We start from the raw sequence: 15973 nt of genomic DNA, 5'->3' as shown, positions 1-15973 counted from the left end.
GGCCAACTCTAGCGACCCCATGGACTGCAGCCCACCAGGCTCCTCCGTCCATGGGGTTTTCCAGGCAAGAGTACTGGAGTGGGGTGCCATTGCCTTCTCCGTGATACTGCTCTAGGATGTATCATTTCCCTTAAATGTCTTTCATTCAGTTAGATTTATATTAGCATAACCATAAATAAGCTATGAAGGGAAGTTTCTCTTTCCTTAATGATGACTTAAATTAACGTAATAATAATTTTAACTGAAATAATTATAAATTTATTGTTGACTATTAGAGATCTATATCCAGAGTTGAACCTATAGATTTATTTAGAAACGAAGAACAAATACTAAAATTACTAAAGTAAAAGTTTATTATTTGGTATAATCTCCGATTAAGTTTTTCTATTCCTTGTTGAAATTTATCTTGAGGATAAATTTATTTTCACATCATTTTATGTGCCCAAGAGAAAAAGAAAACAGCCCCTACATCAACATTGAAGTACCACCTGCCTGCTTAACTGCCGCTCGCAGAATTTTTTTTTCTATTTTAGAAATCATTTAACATGGAGAATGATTGCATATGAATATTTAAGAGTAGATTTCCATATACCCAAAAAATTGAACTGGCGATGCAATCAATATTTGTTCTATTTTTTTATTAATTGAATAGAAAACAAAACTAATGGGAGGTAATCTTCCCTTCCAGCGAAGTTGGGCAAACTTTACAAAGAGAAATAGGAGGACAGACCCCTGGAATGCTCTCTCTGTTCTGCAGAGCCTGGCTTCCTCCCTCACCCCCATGCTCCTGCCCCCTTGCATTAACCATTTACATGTATACGACGGCAATAAAACACGTTAGAAAGGAGTGTAACATGCTACTATTTCATGTCTGTAAACCATCCGCTGTTTTCATTTTTGTGTTCTCTTCCAGTCTTTTCCCCCATCCGTCAGTTCAGTTCAGTTCAGTCGCTCAGTCGTGTCTGACTCTTTGTGACCCCATGGCAGCACACCAGGCCTCCCTATCCATCACCATCTCCCAGAGTTCACTCAAACTCACGTCCTTTGAGCCAGTGATGTCATCCAGCCATCTCATCCTCTGTTGTCCCCCCATAGGTCCCCATAATTTAGAGTGTCACTATGATAGTTTGGATACAACTATGCAAGGTTTGTAGGGGAAAAGAGGAGGGATGGAGCAAGAGGGAGGGAGAGATAGACGGGGAAGGAGAGACAGGAAAGATTTAGGAACCAAGCCCTTGCGTCCAATGTAGTGTCCCCGCCCCCAGACTGCAGTTGAAGAGACTAGTGTGGGTCTCTTAAAGCCCTGAGATCAGAATAGTCTCATTCCAGAAGTATAAGCAAAAAACTATTAAAAGGAATCAGATTCTTTAATTTCTTAAAGGGAATTGAGGTGATTTATAAGCTGTGTCTACATCTCTTTTTTCTGCATTTTCCTGCCCCTCATCTGCCCTGAAGCAGCAGCCCATGCCCACCCTGTCCTCTCAACATGTCTAAAAGTGTGTTATGTCCCTGCTCTCTGCCTACCCCACCACCAACCTTGTTACCTGGATTTTGTCTTCCTCATTGTGCTGATCCGGACCCTCTGAGATAGACACCAAGACAGGATTAGACAGACAGGGGATTTTCAAAAAGAATCATCTTTGAGGAAATGAAGAGGGAGGCCCTGGAGCTGTCTGACCCTGAGGAGAGAGGGAAGAATGGAGGTGAGCTCATCTGAACCGACAAGCAGAAACCCGGTCTAGGGAGACTTCTCCCAGATCAGTGACTGGACATGAAAGCAAGGCCCTGCCACGGAGAAGCAGCTCAGGCTGATGGACATGTGGCCAGGTGCCCTGTGGATCCAGAAACAGAAACTCACATGCAAAAGTAGATGTACCAAATAAAATAAAATAAATGTACTAAACAAAACAGGGAAAAAAATGGAATAGAGGTAATTTGAGTTTTCAAAATAAATGAAAAGAATGACCTATCTATGAAATTAGATTTAAAATAGGGAGATTAGGAAACCCATTAGAAAATTAAAATCTTATTTGCTAATGTTTAAAAATTGCAGTGGCAAACACATAGGATTGAAGTGAGCTAGCTCAGAGGTGTGGATGGGCAAACGGTGTAAAGATGGAAAGGGCCATGATGACAGGGAAGTCAGGAAGAGCATCAGGACAGTGAACTCATGAGCACAAATTAACCCCAGAAAGGTTCCTGTTGAAGAGACGTTTGGGTTTGTTACTGGAAATGGCTCCCTGAGCATCAGTGGAAAGCACTGAAGAGAGTCCAATATGTCAACAGAAACTAGTTAATGTTTGAATTTCTAGAATTATGAAAGAAAAGAGTCCAACAACTGTTAAGCAGAAGGGAATTAGAACTTCGGAATTTGTAACATTCTCAGTGTATCCATATTTCAAAAATGAGAAAGCTGGTTCTAAAGAGAAGACTAAAGATGCAGCTGAAACCACTTGATAAAGTGATCCTGGTGACTCTTGGACTTATTCGGCCACCCCAGTGAAAGCCAGGAATAGAGACAGGTTATATTAGCAGGAACATGGCCAGTCTGAACTAAAGGGACAGAGAGAAAAGAGCAGAATGAAGGAAGAGATTCTACATAAGAAACCCTCGAGCTAGTCAGCTGTGAACGTGTACTAGTCCTCAAGGAATTCACTGTCTTAAATATTTCCCTTTCTAAACAAGGATAAAAATAAATCAAGCAAAGTTTCCAACAGAGAGGGAAAAACAGAAAGTCTAAAAATAACACAGAAGTTAGTGGCTTATAAAACAAATAGAAAGATAGTGAATTAGAAAATTTTTTAAAAATAGAAATGATAAAAGAACTATCTCTGTGACCAGAAAATAAAATGATAACTGGTAACATGTCAAATTAAAAAAAAGATGAAAAACATTAAATTGATAAAATTAGGACTTGCCAGTGGCTCAATGGTAAAGAATCTGCCTGCAATGCAGAAGATACAGGAGACCACGGTTTAACCCCTGGGTCGGGAATATCCCACGGAGGAAAGTACAGCAACCCACTCCAGTATTCTTGCCTGGAGAATCCCATGGACGGAGGACTGGCGGGCTACCGTCCTCAGGGTCGCAAAGAGTCTGACACAAGCGAGCACATACGCAGTCATGCACACACACAGTTTGATAAAATTATGGAATATAAGGAGGATATAATAGTGGTAAGGGCTGAATTTAAAGTTATAGGAGAATACTTTGTACAACTGTAACTTTTATTAAACTCTCAATGAAGTGGAATATGTCTGGGTTTACTAAAAATGTCTCATAATTTCCTGTTTTGTGTGCCATAAGATTTGTCTTTCCATAGAATTGACCAGAATTATCAAATGTCATGTTAATGGCATTGTTCTCTGACTTGAACAGCCTGGGTTTTGTGCCCACATGGTCGGTCACATCTGCCTCCAAGTCTGCGGCTCCATCCAGAGTCACATGTTTGCAGCTCCAGGGTGGACACGGTGACCGTATAAATGGTGCTTGTGTTTCCTGGGTCTTCTTTCCTTCTCCTTTTGTATCTGAGAGCCACCTGCTAAACATTTTCCAGATCATCACTAGATGTCCTTTCAGCTTTTCTCTCCTTAGGTTGAATCCTGGCTCATGTGACACAGAGACAGTACTTGGTTTCCTTTTCCTTACTTGTTCATAGTAACTTAGTGTTGATCCATGTGGTTAGCTCTGTGGCTGTTGTTTAGCTGCTCAGTGGTTTCCTAAATCCAGTTCTCTTTCAGATATCAATTTATGTGTAAAACAGGGTGAGGAAAACTCTGGTTCCAATACATTTTATGCCATTATGAGTATAGATTTTTTTTTTCTAATTCATAACATTATTACTGATTGCACAGCTTACCCTTCAAAATCAACGAGATCCTCTAGGCCTTTGGAGAAGCCCAATATGGTGATGGTGGTGGGGGTCCACCCAATCCAGGAACCACCTTGGGGCTGGCTCAGAATCCCATCATGCCTGGATGGATTGGCTGCATGGACCAGCCAACTCTACTGCTGTCCTCTTGTGGAACTGCAAGACCAGGAGTTCATGGGACAGGTATCTTTTGTTACTGCTGGCGCATCCCAGGGGGCTGTCCTCACATTTCTGATCTCACCACATTCACTTCACAGGTTTTGCTGGGAGCCCAGTCTTCTAGATCAATGATACCTTTTTCTGCTCTGCCTCATCTTTTTAGCAAACCCTCTACTGAATTCTTAATTAGTTATTGCATCTTGCAGATTCAACTTTTTCAGTATAGGCAGTTCTGAGTGAAATTCTCCAACTTTTCTTCTGTTTTTCTGGATCACGTTAATCTATTACTTAAAAAAACCTTCTGTAATAGTCACCTGGTCTCTCATTTCCTATTTTGTGTCTCTTGGCTTGGGGTTATTTCTTGGCTTACCTGGCTATTTTTAACTAAATGACAGATACTGCGAAAGGGACATTGTACAGACTCTGCATGGAGCCTCTGGGCTGACAGAATACAGGAGGGCACAGTGATCTGGCTGAGGATGGATGTGAGGCTTTGTTCAGGCATGTCTTTCCCACCGCTCCCCCTCCCCCTCCTAGGGCACAGCCTTTCTGAAGTCTTGGTTGAAAACCCCTGCTGTTTGTCAGAGCCCCTCCACTCTCCCTCCTGAGCACTGCAATCCTGGTGGGTCTCTGCAAGCTCCAGCCGCCCAGCCACTGCTTTCTGCTTGGGTTCTGCTTGTCTTGCCTGGCACATCGCAGCTCTACAGTCTGTAAATGCCTGTAAGGAAAATTCCTCTATTTCCTCTCAAATCCCAGCTGTCCTGGCAGCTCCAATGCTGACTCCCATCTCCCAGCTCAGTCAGAAGGCTGCCACCTTGAGCTCCGTTTTCAGCAGATATGCATCTCTGCTCCAGATCCTGCAAACACCCTGAGCACTGGGGCTGTGAGTGTGGAGTTCAGTTCAGTGAACCTGCCTTTTCTTTGACGGCTAGACCTCCAAGTCCTTTGCTGCCTGATATCATCAAACCATTTTTTTTTTTAACCCATGTATATTTTATCCAAACCTTAGAGTTGATCTCAGTGGGAGAGTTTTTCATACACTCTATCATGCTGTGAATGGAAAATGTTGCTGCCAAGCAAAGGATACTGCAGCCATCAAGCCATCATCACGTTACAGCTTCCCCTAAGGCAAGGCCTTAGGGCACTCGGGATGGAGACAAACAGGCTGCCCGCCTGCTGGCAAGCCCTCAGCCACTGCCGCTCCCCCACCTTGGTGCATCCTGATGAGACTCAGGATGAGAGAGCACAGGACACTGGCCCCAGATAGCTGAGGTGCAGATCAAAGGGATGACTTCAGCGAGCCCAGACTCTTGCACCTTTCCCTTGGTAGAAAAGCACTGAATTCCTTAACCTGGGATATCCAGTTTTCTTTAATTAACAGTAATCTTTTGATGCTCCAACTCCCTGGTCTTGCTTATAAAATCCCTGTATATCCTGCCCCACCACCTGTTACCTCTTCTGAGCCTCACAGTTATCTGAGAGGCTGTGTCCTAGGCTGAAGTCCTCAGTGTTGTCTACCAAATACAACATAATTCTCAACTTTTAGGTTGTGCTTTTTTTTTTTTTCATTCAACATAGACTATTCCCAAATGAGTAAGGAGAAGATGATAAGGAGCCCTGTAGGATAGTGTTGACTGAAAAAGTACACACAGCCTAGAAGTTGAGTTATGTTTTACCCAGTGGGAACTTTTAGGACTTTAAGTCCAGGAGATAGCATGTCAAGTGACCCTGAGAGAACTGTTCTGAGGAGGCAAGGGGAGGAGAAAGGTTATATAGAAGTTTTGCAGCAAAGGACAGGTAGTGTGAACATCAAAAGATTATTGTGAACTAAAGAAAATCAGATATCCCAAGTTAAGGAATTTAGCACTTTTCTATTTATGGGAAGATGCAAGAGTCTGAGCTCACTGAAATCAATCCTTTGTATGCAGCCCAGCTATCTGGGGCCAGTATCCTGTGTTTCCACATCCTGAGTTTCCTCAGGGCTCACCATAGGGAATGGCTGCAGTCTGATGGCTGCTAGAAGGCAGGTATTCCTTCCTTCCTGAGTTTTCTGAGGGCTCACCAGCTCACCGTCTGTGGTGGCTGGAATTCCTGGTGACTGTGACATCTTTGTGATTCCATCCTGATATGACAGGAAATATTCCATCTCTTGTTTGTTTACTCTCCGTTTTTTCTACAAGAGATGCCTGAGTATTAACTGCAAGGTGGAAAAACTGAGGTGAAGAATGTTCACACTACAAATATTAGATTCTGGAGATCTTTTGTTCAGACTCCCTCAACACGCAGATGGGAAAGTTGAAACTTAGAGAAATCAAGAGATTTGAATTCAGGTTGCATATCTGACTTTCTTTTGCAAAACATATATCTTTCTCTGCAAAGTTTCTGGTATAATCTAATAAGCCAGCTGGCCCTCCTAGTTCAGAATCCTACATGTGAATGATGACCACAGGGTACATACACATTTGCCACTGCCAAAGGCCTTCTAAGGCTTACTGAATTCAGATAGAATATTTAGAGGTTACGTTAATTGTTTTCATTTATTTCCAATTTACACCATCTCTTCCAATATAGTTTTAGTGGTCACTGTGGAAAGCTGATGAGGGAGGCTTGAGCTCCTGGGACTCACTCTCCACTCTTGGGGTGCAGGCAGGACCCAAAGGGATGCCCATGAGCATCCCCAGATTCCATCTAGGCCACCAGCCTGCAGCCACTTCCTGGTTTCATCTCCTGTTGATGGCTCTGAGTCCCCAGGCCCTGGGACCGCCTCCTTCAAGGAACCAGTCTACTGGCTGAGGTCCCAGATTCTGACAACATTTTCTGCCTTCTCCTGCTTCCCTCTGATCCCACACACAAGGTGCAAACATTCACCTACTTGAGGAAACACAGGTGCTGCGGCCAGGCTGTTTAAATGATTCATCATCTTACTCTGGTAGTTAGGCCTACCTTTATTCAATACGATGCGAGACAGCAAAAGAGACACAGATGTAAAAAACAGACTTTTGGACTCTGTGGGAGAGGGAGAGGGTGGGATGATTTGGGAAAATGGCATTGAATCATGTATAATATCATGTAAGAAACGAATCGCCAGTCTAGGTTCGATACAGGATACAGGATGCTTGGGGCTGGTGCACTGGGATGACCCAGAGAGATGATATGTGGAGGGTGGTGGGAGGTTGGGAATTTATGTACACCTGTGGTGGATTCATGTCAATGTATGGCAAAACCAATACAGTATTGTAAAGTAAAAAAATAAAAAATAAAATAAAATCCCTCAGCCACTAAAAAAAAATAAAAATAAAAAAATGTAAAAAAAAAAAAATATGATGGCACATCATCAAGTTTAGCCTTCAAAATAGAAGCCTCAGTAGTATCACGAAGAGTGGAAGAAATGGCATGCCAGGAAATAATCCTTTTCCAAGTACCAGTAATATATCTGTCACCTGCCATTCCAGTAAAGAATAAATTTGGGGCCACCAAGGCATCAGCCACTGTAGCTGCCCCCTCAGCCCGACATGAACCCTCTGGGTGGATTCAGGATGGAGAAAATCAGGACGATGGCCCTAGATAGCTAAGATGCACATCAAAGGGATGCTTTCAATGAGCCCAGACTCTTGCATCCTCCTATACACATAAAAGTGCTAAAATCACTAACTTGTGATGTTTGGATTTTGTGATTAGCATAATCTTTTGATGTTCAACTACATTTTTTTTTCAGCAACAATTCCCATGTGTCCTGGCTCCTCCTTTATCTCTTCGGAACAGACCCTTGGAGTTCACTGAGAGGCTGCTTCCCGGGCTACAGTCCTCAAAAACGTGCCAAATGAAACATAATTGCAACTTTTAGACTGTACATTTTTTTAGTTGACATATCTAAAGTCACCTGAAACATATACAAGGTCAGCTGCCCTGGTTTCTCTTCCTCAGTGTTCAGTCTCCGAGGAGGAGGAAGAGCCCCCAGGTACCCATTTGGGCCCTTCTTCATTAACATCCTGTCTTCCTGTGACTCACCAGTCCTTGTAAAATCTACACCATGTTGGCAGCTTACCCATCAATATAGCCACAGGAATTTTATTTTCTTGAGTCAATTTATTATTTTATTCTAAAACTGTCACTCAGGTATACCTGTCCTGAGCTCTGGCTCTGTGTAGGTGCAGTGTTGGACCCTGGGATGCAACTCCAAGGTGATCATGGCTCTGGCTCCCAGGAGCTCCCCATCGAGGGCCAAGGGGAGTACAGGGAGCAGGGGGCATGGCGACAGGCAAGAGACACAGGAGCAGCTGGGAGAAATGCTGGTGTCAGCCATCCAGGCTGGGTTTGAAATTCATGAGTCTCAGCCTAGTTTATTGTTAGTTCAGTGAATGCACCTATCTTGGGCTGGGTTGTACTAATGTTTACTGAGAAAAAAAAAAAGCACAACCTAGAAGTTGAGAATGATGTTTTATTTGATGGACAAAACTGAGAACTTGAGCTCAGGAATCAGCCTCTCAGGGTAATCTGAGGGACTTCTCTGAGGAGGTAAGGAAGGAACCAGGATATATAGGAACTTTTGCAACAGAGACAAGGTGGTCAGAACATCAAAAGATTACTGTTAATTAAGGAAAACCAGACATCTCAAGTTAAGGAATTTAGCACTTTCCTGTTTGTGGGAAGATGCAGGGTCTGGGCTCACTGAAACCATTGCTTTGATCCACACCTTAGCTACCTGGGGCCAGTCCTGGGCTTTCTCAACCTGAGTCTCCTCTGGGTCCATCTTGGGGGGTGGGGTGGGGTGGGGCGGCAGCAGTGAATGAGGGCTAGACGGTGGGCTTCCTGTCTCCATGCTGTGTTCCCCCAGGGCTCACATCTGGTGGCTGTAATGTGATGGCTTGATGGCTGCAGCACCCTTTGTGTAATGATATGGCAGCCACACATTTTTATTCACATTGGTAATTAGGACAAAGCTGGGGACTCAACACAGACTCCCTTTCAGGAGATTTGATTTGGGCCCATAACGGGGGGAGAGACCTCCTTGTCTTCCAGCCCCTCCACTGGCACCTCGGGGCCTGGGCTGGGCCTGACACTAGCTGTTCTGACACTGTGTGTCAGTCACAGTGAAGGGGTGCCCATGTGAATGGGGTCCAGGTGATGTGAACAACAGCCACCCCCCACCACGACCCCCCTGCTCTGAAGTCAGAAGGACACAGAAAAGCTCAGCTCAGCAATGCTCATCAGCTGCCTACTTGCACAACTGTTCTTCAGCAAGGAAACATTATATGATGTGTCCATTCTGAAATCAGCCATTTTTAGCCTGAGGGTCCTTGAATAATGGCCAGGCCAGATCAACAGAATTTAATGTATCAGTAATTAGTTATGAGTCATGTGACTTGGACTAATGGTCTAAATCTCATTTCCATATTTATAAAACTCTGCATGCTTCGTATTTCTTCTAAAGTACCATATAAATAAGAAAGTTAGATATCATAGTTATATTAGTTAGTCAAGATTAAAATCTATTTTTCTCTATTTCCTACTTTCTAATGAAGGTTTATTTGACACTGAATAACTGTGGTGACCAGAATCTGCTTCTGTATGTCACGGTTCTCTTCAGTGACTTATATATTAGTTCATCAAATTCTCATATGTGGTATTTTTTCTCAAGTCTCTTAGTGGTTCTTGGGCTACAGGTCTATAATATTAAGTAAGTGTTCCATGAAAATGAAAAGACAACAACTACACATCAAAACTTTTGAGACCACAGCTACAGTAGATTTGAAAGGGAAATTTATGGAAGTAAAACTTACACTTGAAAAGAGGAAAATTCTCAAATTGATAATATAATCCACTAACTCAAGAAACTAGAAAAAGAAAAGTAAACTAACTAAAAGTAATAGAAAGAATAAAATAGTAAAGAGAAGAACTAAAAGATAGCAAAACCGACCAGTTTTGAAAATTAATGAAATAAAAAGCTGGTTTTCCAAGAGCAATAAAACTGATAAACACCTAGCAAGACATAGGAAAAAAAATACAGAAGATGCAGACTGCTAAGATTAGGAATAAAACAGGAGATGTTATAGATCTCACATAAATTAAAAGGATTATAAAGGAGTACTAACTGCAGTTCTGCACACATGCATTTAACAGTTTAGAAGTTATGAACCAACTCCTTGAAAAATATGAGCTGCCTCAACTTACTCAATACGATACAGATAATCTGTATGAAGGGTGATTCCCTGGTGGTTCAGATGGTAAAGAATCTGCCTGCAACACAGGAGATCCAGATTCAATCTCTGGGTTGGGGAGATCCCCTGGAGAAGGGAATGGCTACCCACTCCAGTATTCTTGCCTGGAGAATTCCATGGACAGAGGGGCCTGGTGGGCTACAGTCCATGGGGTTGCAAAGAGCAACACTATTGAGCAACTAATTTTTTAATCTGTGTAAAAGCCATTAAAGAACTTGAATTCATAATTTTAAAACTCCCCTCAAAACTCCAGGTCCTACTGTTTTCACTGGAGAAAAATACCAAACATTTAAAGAATTAATATCACTTCTATCAAGCCTTCTAGCAATAGAAGAGGAGGAAATAATTCCCATCTCATTCTATGAAGTCAGTATTATCCTGATACCACAACTCAACAAAACAATATTTTTTAAAAGTACAAATCAGTATCTTTAATGAATATGTGCTAACACAATGTCTCAACAAAATATCAGCAAGTCAAGTGCAACAATATATAAAATGAATTTTATGCTATGACCATGTGGGATTGTTTTCTCCAGGAATGCAAAATGGGCTCAAAAATCTATCTATAGGATTTCCAGTCACCTTATCTTCCTAATCACAAGTGAGAAGCTCAACAAACTGAAACATCAGTAATATTTTTTAGATCCATCAGAAAAGTAAGATCACAAAGCAAACTGAATCCCCCTAAAATCGCAGACATAGAGACAGATATAGTGTCACAACTCAACAGAGCAGAGACCTCCATAGGAATCAGAGCCCGGTAGGGAAACATAACTTGTACTTGATGAAAACCTAACCTGGGTTTTCAACTCTGAGTTTAAGGTGATGAAACAGCTCTGTCCTGGTACTGGTGGTGGTCACATGGAGCTACACCTGTGATAAATGACACAGACGTGTACACACCCACTGTACCCATCAGTTCCTTTGATGTATGTGTGTGAGTACATCTATCTATACTTATATGGGGATCCCCGCATAGCTCAGTCAGTAAAGAATCCACCTGCAGTGCAGGAGACCTGGATTCCAACTTCTGGTCGGGAAGTTCCCTGGAGAAGGAAATGGAAACCCACTCCAGTATTCTTGCCTGGGAAATCCCATGGACAGAGGAGTCTGGCCAGGTACAGAACAAGGGTTGCAAGAGTTGGACAAGACTTAGTGACTAAAGCAACACCATATATGCATATATATATATATAAAAAACATATTTTATATAGACTTATATAGAGATATATACAGAAAAATATAAATATCTATATAAATCTATCTATATAGATCTCTCTATATAAATCTATCTATATATAAATCTATATTTATATATCAATATAAATCTGAGCCACCAGGGAAGCCCATAAAATATATATATAAACCTATATAAAATATATGCATATATAAATTATATAGAATAAATTATATATATATATAATTTATTTTGTAAATTCTTCAGGGGTCAACATTTATACAGCCTAACTCTGTGTCACTGATAGAACCACACAGAGACAAGAAAAAGAGTTAAGTGACTTTTGAACAAAATGCACAAAGTTGGAACACAAATCCCTCTCCCCTTCTGTCAATCTTGCCATGTTGGACAAAACCATCCCCTCGTGGTATGCATACCAACACAGATGGTTCTACAAGGTGTTGAGAAGGGGCTATAGGACATAATCCACATGAAACAATGGTCAAAAATGTAAGAATTTTGTCATAATAAAATTTTACCAGGAATTATAACTCTTTTTTAATTGCAGGCCTGGGAGATAAACCTCTGATGGTCCAGATGCTTGTAGCACTTTGCCCCAAAATTTATCCAGAGTTGATCTCAGTGAGGCTGAGAATCAGGGTTTCTTCTTACTATTCATCAATCAACAATAGGGAGATGACGTTATCAGTATTGTTTTTTTTTTTTACTTTACAATACTGTATTGGTTTTGCCATACACAGTATTTTGAAAGCTTATAGAGCAAAGACTTTCTTATATGAGACAGTGTGAGTTGCTACATTCCCCTTCTTGGATCATGTGTTTAAATTACTTTTTTTGGCCTCACCATTGGGCTTACAGGATCTCAGTTCCCTGACCAGGGATTGAACTCAGGCCCACAGCAGTGAACGTGCCGGCTCTTAACCACTGGACTGCCAGGGAATTCCCCTAATTTTCCTTTTTGAACACTCGGTGTTTATGTGGGATTTTGCTTTTCCTCATGAGTACAGATATTACTAGGAGGCTAGCAGTGGTTTCTTGCAAGCCTGGCTCTACCATATCTCTTCCTTGCCTGAAACAAATGATAACAAACACACTCCACATTTAAGCATTTCCTATACACGATGGGGTGAGGGGGCAGTATCCAAGTCCCCACTGACCACGTGTGTTGGGGGACACAGGGCCGCTGCCTCACATGAGCTCTGTGTACAGAAGTAGAGTGACCCCCCCCAAGACAAATTAGAAGTGAAAAAGCCAAATACATAGTTAGGAGAATGTTATCTTTTGTGAAAGAAAGATGAATAATTTGTTTACTCCTTTAAAAAAAAAAGTTACCCTAGGGGATAAATTAGAACTAGTAAAAGTGGTTACTGCAGTGGCTGGGGTGGCAGGTGGCAGAGGAGGAAGGAAGATTGGAGGGGGAGGGTACAGTGAAACAGATAAACCTCACTCCACACATCACGGTCCCTAGGACCACAGAGAGAGAAGACTGAGCGACTTGTGAATAAAATACATTGACTGTAAGAACGATAAAATTTTTTTTTCTTTACTAGGAATAACACGGTGTCATTTTAAAACATTTATGTAACTGTGTAAGAGAGAAAATAGATGGATATGTTAATTGTTGTTATTATCATTATTATTTTGGCCTTGTGGCATGTGAGATCTTAGTTCTCTGACCAGGGATTGAACCAGCGTTCCCCTGCAGTGGAAGCAGGGAGTCTTAACCACTGGACTGCCAGGAAAGTCCCAACATGTTTATGGTTTAATAAAGAGTCTCAGTGCAAGAGAAGGTAGATAATTTAAAATCTAAGTACAATTGAGTTAATGGGATCACTCAAATAAATATGTTAAATTTGAACTGTTTCATTGTAAGAGAAAAGATATACATATATAAAATCTAAGAAGAAAGGATTTTGAATTCTAATAATATACACTCACAATTTAAAACCTCTGTGTGTGTGTGTGTTCCTTCCTACCTATGCCCACTGAGAGGGGCTGGGAGCAACATCACCGCAGTAGTATCAGGCACTTGCAATAATCAGGTCTCGGATCCTCGAAATTCCTTTCTACCAAAGGACTCCCGGCCCCTCAGAGAAGAGGCTGATTCCAGAGGAGCTGAGGTGAGCTGAAACAGGTTGTTGGTGTAGACATGGAGGAGGCTGAGAGCAGCTGACGGAGTTAGTCAAAGGACCTGGGAGCAGAGCAGCCTGACATCTGGCCTCTCTCACCAGCTGAATTTGGGATAATTGAATATAAAGACTGCAGTGGTTGCAAATCATTGACAAAGAAAGATCCAGAGTCCAACAGTGACCGCAGCCACTGAAGCATGCATACTCTGCTTAGAATTATTGTGACTAGAATTATAAAAAGGCCAGTTTTTATCCTGGAGTTTTAGTGAAGTAACTTATCTTTTTTAATTTTGTAAATTTTTTTGATGACTTGAAAAGTGTCACTGAATGTGCTTTGGTGTGAGCATATTGTCAGAGACTTTAGAAGCAAAGGAAGGAAGAATGAGCATGAGATCCCTGGGCTGAAACTCAGGGTCAGCACATCTCTTCAGGCTGCAGTGAGGACCTAAGTCTTCATTTTAGAAGGTTTGGAGTCTGCACAGTTGTTCCCCTCTGAGTTGGGGGTGTGAACCGTAACATAGAAACCATTTGCTCCAATGGAAATAATTCACACTGGAAATCTCCCTGATACCCATCTCTTTGTGTCCTGGATTTTACATGGAATAAAATGCACGTTGCACCTCTGTTGGTAGAGAAGCTTGTACGGGATGTGAATTGAGAATTGAAGGGTCCTCGGTGCTCAAGAAAGACTGCTGACAATGGACTCTTGGTCCCGGCTAAGCTGGTGCTTCTCAAAATGTGGCCCCAGACCAGCATCAGCATAACCTGGAGCTTGTTATCCAAGCAGGTTCCATGGCCGCAGCCCAAACCTGTGAGTCAGAAGTCCTGGGGCTGGGATGAGCAATAAGGGTTTCTAGAGTCATCCAGGTGGCTGTTCCATCCACTGACTTTTGAAACCTGCTCTGAGATGTGGTGGTAACACTGAGTTTAGCTCAGTTTGAGCAATATGCTTGTTTCTGCTGTCTCTCCTAATAAGCCTGGTTCTCTGAAAGTCCCAATTAATCAAGTTTTTCTGTGATGACTTGGAATTAATTCAATCAAGCGATTGCAGATTTGGCCCCAGAACAGAATAGTCTGTCGATGAAAGTCACAGGATTTTCACTTATAAAACTTCTCAACAACATGGCTTGCATTTCAGGAAAAAAGTGGGAGCAGTTCCTAGGCTGAAACGGTAACTTTTTCACCGTCCTTCTTGAAAGAGAGTGGATAAAACCTGTAGGGGAGAGCAAAGTCCCCAGTTAAATCTGTGGTATACTTATGCACACATGTCATACATCAGTATAGCCTGTTTCTTCTTTTCAGGCCCAAACTGCTTTGCGGAGACTGCTGTCATCCCTGCCGGGAGAGAGGTGAAGACAGACGAGTGCACCATCTGTCACTGCACCTATGAGGAGGGGACCTGGCGGATCGAGCGCCAGGCCATGTGCACCAGACACGAGTGCAGGCAGATGTAGGGTGGGCCGCTCGCGCCTCGGCGTCTGCTAGAACCCTGTCCCGGCCGGGACCTTCTGGGCAACTCTGGGAGGCGCCGGCCAAATGCGTAAGACTTTCGATGAGGAATCGTGAAAAACTGTGGGTCCTTTTGCTTTTCTGGGTCACAAAGACTGCAAGAGAAAGAACTGGACATATTTCAAAACATCCACAAGAACTTTGGGCAAAAAAAAATTCCGTCTCTAAATAAATGTGCTATTTTCACAGTAAGTACACTGAAGTCCACTATTATATATGAAATGTATTTCTATAATCCCTCTATTAGAGAGCTTCTATACATGTTTTCTATAGATACTGATTAAAAATGCTGTGTTGTCAACTGTCTGAGCTGTGTACCTGCATTTCTTTTTCAGTCCTGATTCCATCACACGAGGTTATCTGCAGTCGCTTATTCTCCTTCAAATCTTGAGAATATTGCACCCGTGAATGGATCATGAGATAAGAGAATGGATTTTTCCTGAGATCCTGTCCAAATTCTTTTTAACTTTTTATTTTACACTGGAGTAGAGCTGATTAACAATGTTGTGATAGTTTCAGGTGGGATCCTGTCCAAATTCTGTTTCATTATAGAGATGGATATAGTGTTGATCCTTACATGAAAGTGAAAGTGAAGTCGCTCAGTTGTGTCTGACTCTTTGCGACCCTATGGATTGTAGCCATGGAATTTTCCAGGCAAGAGTACTGGAGTGGGTTGCCATTTCCTTCTCCAGGGGAGTTTCCTGCCCCAGGGATCAAACCCAGGTCTCCCGCATTGCAGGCAGAGGCTTTACCTCTGAGCCACCAGGGAAAGGATCCGGTCTAATTCACACAAATATTAGTACTTCCTTCTTGTAACTTTCTGCTTTTATTATCTCCATGCTCAGTCATTTGGGAGATGCAGCTACAAAGGTAACTAGTACACCAT

General features: G+C 42.2%; 1 protein-coding gene across 1 annotated transcript in view; it reads left to right on the top strand.

The window, feature by feature from the left end:
* VWC2 (von Willebrand factor C domain containing 2) overlaps positions 1-15032 on the top strand; it is a 122406-nt gene extending 107374 nt beyond the window's left edge. Inside the window, exon 3 of the mRNA XM_068973377.1 lies at positions 14881-15032. Within this exon, the coding sequence (XP_068829478.1) occupies positions 14881-15032 (152 nt within the window). The remainder of the gene's footprint in view (positions 1-14880) is intronic.
* The last annotated feature ends 941 nt before the right edge of the window (positions 15033-15973 follow it).

The sequence above is a fragment of the Capricornis sumatraensis genome, chromosome 5 (assembly GCF_032405125.1).
Source record: "Capricornis sumatraensis isolate serow.1 chromosome 5, serow.2, whole genome shotgun sequence".
In the NCBI taxonomy this organism is placed as follows: domain Eukaryota; kingdom Metazoa; phylum Chordata; class Mammalia; order Artiodactyla; family Bovidae; genus Capricornis; species Capricornis sumatraensis.
Note: the sequence above shows the minus strand (reverse complement) of the source record. Positions and strands in the feature narration are given on the sequence as shown.